The 5,823-nt window shown below is 44.8% G+C and overlaps 1 protein-coding gene across 1 annotated transcript; it reads left to right on the plus strand.

Annotated features, from left to right (window-relative positions):
- The first annotated feature begins 2,386 nt into the window (after positions 1 to 2,386).
- LOC101853358 (serine/threonine-protein kinase pakF-like) lies at positions 2,387 to 5,413 on the plus strand. Its single transcript, XM_005089159.2, has one exon. The coding sequence runs from the start codon at positions 2,694 to 2,696 to the stop codon at positions 4,809 to 4,811; it is 2,118 nt and encodes a 705-aa protein (XP_005089216.1). The 5' UTR covers positions 2,387 to 2,693; the 3' UTR covers positions 4,812 to 5,413.
- Positions 5,414 to 5,823: the final 410 nt, after the last annotated feature.

The raw sequence follows: 5,823 nt of genomic DNA on the forward strand, positions 1-5,823 counted from the left end.
TCTTTTGTCTATTTTAAAAAAAAAAAAAGTGTCGCTTATTTGGAGAAACTTTATTTTTTTGTTTTTTTTAAAAAAAAGTAAAAAGACCACCCCCCCTTTCTTCCCGCTCGATTCTCTTCTTTTTATTTTAAGGAATAATTCAATCATTTCTTTTTCTTTAAATAACTAACAACGTTGAATGTCTTATATTTCTTTCAGGGCGTCACGTTGGCTGCACCCCCACCCAGTTTTTTCCCACTCAAGTTGGTACGGGCTCTAGTCTGGTTTTGCATCCGGGCCTGTGTGTGTGTATGTGTGTGCATGTGTGTGTCTGTGTGTGTGGGCTGGTGTGTGTATGTGTGTTGTGGAGGGGGGGGGGGGTTGAGGAATGCAAGAGAGAGAGAGAGAGAGAGAGAGAGAGAGAGAGAGAGAGAGAGAGAGAGAGAGAGAGAGAGAGAAAGGGAGAGAGAAAGAGAGAGAGAGCAGGGAGAAAGGGAGAAAGTGAAATAGATAGATAGAGAGAGAGAGAGAGAGAGAGAGAGAGAGAGAGAGAGAGAGAGAAGGGGGGGGGGGAGAGGGAGGGAGAAAGAGAGAGGTCACTTTCTCTCGAGCTCACAACGTTGTAAATTGTAATTTCTTCGACTGTCCTTCTTAACTCACTCGGGACCAGCCCTCGGGACGTGTCTGCCTTTTTACACCATTCGACCTTGTCATACACACATACACATACATACACACGCACACACACACCAGCAGCGCTTGACATAATATGAAAATTGTACTCCCCCCCACCCATTCCTCTCCCACTCTACACACACACACACACATACACACACACATACACACACACACATACACACACACACACACATATACACCGAGAGAGAGAGAAAGAGAGAGAGAGAGAGAGAGAGAGAGAGAGAGAGAGAGAGAGAGAGAGAGAGAGAGAGAGAGAGAGAGAGAGAGAGAGAGAAAGTAACACTCACATCCTAATACAATGTAATAACAATGATGATATTGTAGTCTTCTACTTCTACGTGAAGTCCCTCCCATACCCCCCCCCCCCCCAAACACACCCGTAGGAAAAAAGGTATCGACTCAAAACAAAACCCCAAAAATATCCCCCAAAACGCCACCTCTCCTTATCCCTCGAGGCCATTGTCCGACCACCATATTTTGTTTCTTACAAACGATTCAGAAAAACTTTCTAATTTCTAAAGAGGATGAAGGTGTGTGTATGTGTGCGTGTCGGGGGGGGGGGGGGGGGGGGGGTTTTTTAAACACGGGTGCCCGGGTAAGTTAAAAAAAAAAAAAGGGTGTGGGGGGAGGGGGGGGAGGCTTCCCCAGAGAAAACTTTTTCTTTTCCGTTCAAATGTTTAAAGAAAAAATAATAAAAGGGGGGGGTTTATGTTTTTAATTTTGTGGGGGGGGGTCGGAAAAGGGGAGCTATTTAAAGGTTTTGGTGTAATAAAGTCGGGGGGGGGGGGGGGGTACAGGGAGGGGGGAGTTTCTGTCTGTACGTGAAAAAAGGGGGAGGGGTGGAGGTGACACAATGCCGAAGTTTCGTTATTATGATGTGTGTGTGCACACTGTGATGTGACAATGACAATTGCGTCTTCAATTCTGTTCTTACAAAAATTTTAATTACCTCTTGTATTTTTCACTCTCTTTCGCGTACCCAGCTTCCTGGAGTGATCGTTGACCTTTGTGCATTCGTCTTTGCCTTTATTTCTTTCACAGCCTGTTGGTGAGACTGGCGTCAGTGGTGTAGCGATTAGACACTTCATTGTCTCACGCAGGACACCTTAGTTCACTTCAAGAGTGGGGAAAATTATTATTGAGTATCTCGATCTTTTCACTCTCATTCCAGGTTGGTCCTGGCAGGCACGGTTTGAAGCCCGCCTCTTAACTGATCTAAATTGTGTTGATGAGGGTTAATATTAACACACACACACACACTCACACACACACACACACACACACACACACACTCACACACACACACACACGCACACACAGTGGTGGGTCCATGCGTCGGTGAAAGGGTTAAGGAGTACTCAACCCGCCCCGGGCTGTGAAGTTGCGGGGTGGAGCGATTCGAGCTGTTGGGTTCAGAACTACGTAATCTGTGACGAATTAGATCTAGGTGTTATCAACACAATTGAGAACTTAAAATGAGGGATCAAATTCAAATGTAGCCATAAGCGATTGGTCAGCCTTCCCCTTCCCCCTCCCTTTTGCATGAGGGACACGTGACTGTGACGATGTTTGAGACAAAGAAAAACTGCAGGTAGCCGACACAAAGACTAAGTTTCTTCTGAACTCGGATTGAGGGACAGCGAGTGGCAAAACCCTCAGTCTTAGTCCTGACATCCTGTAACTCACATCGCTATGATATTTATTTGTTGTGCATGCTTTGCCGAATGAGGTTTACTCAGCGTGGTTATTGCTATTTGTTGTTCATTGTACTGAGTGGTGCTACACTCGTTGACTTGTTCAAACCCTTAGGAAACAAAGTGGCTTACAGTAGTTATTATGATATTTCATTTCTTCTCGACGCTACATTGACAACCTCGATTTATTCCCGTGGTTTGTGTTTTTTCGTGATCTGCAGCGCGCTGTTCATCCTCGCCCTGTTTCTGGTTCTCCTTGTGTTAAAACTAGAAAACTTTTCACCAATCGTGCCAACGTCGGTGCACACATAGTTTGAAAGGATGGCAGACTTTTCTCAGGACTCCAAGCCAGACTCTCCTCACAAGAGAACTACGAATATGTTCTCTACACCAGACAAAGATCTATCAACGTCTTGTGTCAATGTTTCGGATGCGTCGAACACAGATGCAGCTTTCGTTGACGGTGTGTCACAAACATCAAACGGAGATTCTGCGAGTACTGACGACCACGTGTTTCGTACAGCAAATGTGGAGGCAGCCACAAACGACGATGCGTTCTATACAGCGATCATAGATGGATTATGTAATGAAATAGAGGCAGATTCGTCAAGTATGGATGTAGTGAGCAGTGTTAATGTGTTTCATACAGATTCAGCCTATAACGACACTGCGCTTTGTAGATCAAACATGGAGGGTACAGTCTCCAGCGATAATACGATATCCACTCCGAACATAGATGGACCCTGCAATGATGTTGTGTTGAGCTTGTCAAGTATGGAGGCAGTGTGCAGTGACGACGTGCCCCATACATCAAACACAAATGCAGCCTGTAATGAAACTGTGTTGACTACACCAAACGTAGAGACAACCTCAAGTGACAACGTGTTCTTCACACCGACCAAAGATGGACCCCGTCGTGACAATTTGTTTAATACGTCAAATACATGTAATTTGGATGCCTTGCGCAATGGTGGCCTGTCTCATACATCAAGCACAGATTCAGCCTGTAATGATACTGTGTTGACTACACCAGACATGGAGGCACCTTCTACTTCTTATGAAAGCGTGTTCCGTTCCCCGAACAGAGAGGGACTTTGTAATGACAATGTGCTGGGTACAACAAACATAGACATAGCTTACAACGATGTTGCTTCCCATGCATCGGACACAGGAGAGGTTGTTTTGCTCTCTGGGCCATTACCTTCTGATACAACAAGACGGAAACGAAAGCAAAGAGGCCGCAAACGACTTGCACCTGATGCTCTCCGTGAATTGAACACAGATGAAAAAGGCAAAGACAATATTCTAATAAATGAAACCGAGGTCTGTGATGGCGGTGTGGTTATCGACACGGATGGAACCTGCAATAACGGTCTGCTCAGCGCAGTGAACAAACATTCTGGAACCTGTGCAATTCCGGGAAGATTGGTTCTCGGTTCAACACAACGAAAGCGAAAGCGGAGACAAAAAAAACGACGCACACAAAATGTTTTTAGTGAAAAGTATGAGCCTACCGGAGAAAAACTAGGTCATGGGTCTTTTGGCTCCGTTCTGACATACAAGAACAAGGAGTCGGGGGTGGAATATGCCGTGAAGATCATCGAGAACTGTCTAGGTGACAGACTCCGCAGAGTTTTTAAAGAGATCAACATCTGCCGTCGGTACAAAGACTGTGAGTATATCATCAACCTTGTGGATTTTTATGAATATGGAAATACGTTTTACTTAGTGTTCGACAAGATGGCCGGGGGTGACCTTGAAGGCATGTTTAATTCATACCCGTTTCTGACAGAGCCCGAGGCATCCCGTGCGGTCGGCGCAGTTGCCCAGGCGCTCCTGGTTCTCCACAGCGATGGTGTAGCTCACCGAGATATCAAGCCAGAAAACATCTTATGTCGCACAAACGGGGAGGTCACCTCACTCGTTCTGTGCGATTTTGGCCTAGCGAGTGAGTCCCCTTCTCCGTGTGAATCCCCAGGAAAGAAAATAACCCGGCCTGTTCTGAAGTCTCTTGTGGGATCCCCGGAGTTCATGGCACCAGAGGTCGCAACCTTGATGTTATCTGGATGCGAGGGGCCCTACGACACCCGCTGTGACATGTGGAGTCTGGGTGTGTTGCTCTATGAAATGCTCTTCGGATTCCTCCCCTTTGACCGCGACTGTGGTCGACATGTCCGCGACTCCGGCGAGAACTGTATTGACTGCTACAAAAGCGTGTTCCCTCGAATCTGCAGCGGGGAGTATTTCTTTCCTGAAAGCGCCAAAGAGTTTCTGTCGGACGACGCCGTGGATTTGATCCGGGGCCTTCTGGTTGTTGATCCTAATGCCCGCTACTCGGCCGCCGACGTGCTGCAACATCCTTTTGTGACCGCCAACAAGAACCTATGCAGTGACTCCCTTATAGCGACTAGGCCTAGTCCAGAAGTGTCACAATGTTGATCGCTTTTTTGCGCTTTATTTTATTTGTTTAATTGTTTGTTCGTTTGTTTTCTTTGTTTTTTTGTTTTTTTTAAAAGACAAAGACGGCATTTTCATAAGCTTAAAATAAGTGGCTGTCTCTACACTTTACGCTTATGGGACGAGATAATCTCAGTATTACCTTTGACAAAAGATCTCCCTCTGTACATGTATGTTTTAAAAAGCCTATTTTTTTCTTTTTTGATTTTCATTTCATTAAGGCGAACACACCATATTTATGCTTAGTAAGCGAGTGTCTTTACTTTAAGAGGACGATACATTTTCAGTACAGTATTATGATATCTGTCACAAGGAATCTCAATATATGTTCACGTACTTTTTAAAGACGTCTGATGAGTAATGTGTTGTGTGTGTGTGTGTGTGTGTGTGTGTGTGTGTTTGTTTGTTGTATGTTTGTCAAGTGCACGTATTTTTTTGTTTACTGTTTTACATTTGTAATTGGTGATTGTCCTTGGAAAAAATTACATGTAGTTTTATTTATTATGCTTCTTTCTCATCGTTTATTATGTTTCATCTGGTTGTTTTTATCTAATAAAATATCCAGTGACTTGTACGAACAGTAACCAAACACGGATTTCTAACTTTCATTGTTTTTGTTGATGATATTAATCTTCACTCGTTTCTTTAAGGGCATGCTTGTGCCATACGTGTTTTACAGATCAATTGCTTGCTGTGTGGTTTGCGTATGATCCATAAGCCAAATGAAAAGCGTAGTTTCCGACATCATCGCCCCTTCTACTTCTTCTTCTTCTTCTTCTTCTCCTTCTCCTTCTCCTTCTCCTCCTCCTCCTCCTCCTCCTCCTCCTCCTCCTCCTCCTCCTCCTTCCTCTTCTTCCTCTTCCTCTTCCTCCTCCTCCTCCTCTTCCTCTTCCTCTTCCTCTTCCTCCTCCTCTTCTTCTTCTTCTTCTTCCTCCTCCTCCTCTTCTTCTTCTTCTTCTTCTTCTTCTTCTTCTTCTTCTTCTTCTTCTTCTTC

The sequence above is a fragment of the Aplysia californica genome, unplaced genomic scaffold (assembly GCF_000002075.1).
Source record: "Aplysia californica isolate F4 #8 unplaced genomic scaffold, AplCal3.0 scaffold00003, whole genome shotgun sequence".
NCBI classification, from domain to species: Eukaryota; Metazoa; Mollusca; class Gastropoda; order Aplysiida; family Aplysiidae; genus Aplysia; species Aplysia californica.

Bases quoted from the DNA above. Each gene is read 5' to 3' on its own strand.
- LOC101853358 (XM_005089159.2), top strand. From the start codon at position 2,694: ATGGCAGACTTTTCTCAGGACTCCAAGCCAGACTCTCCTCACAAGAGA.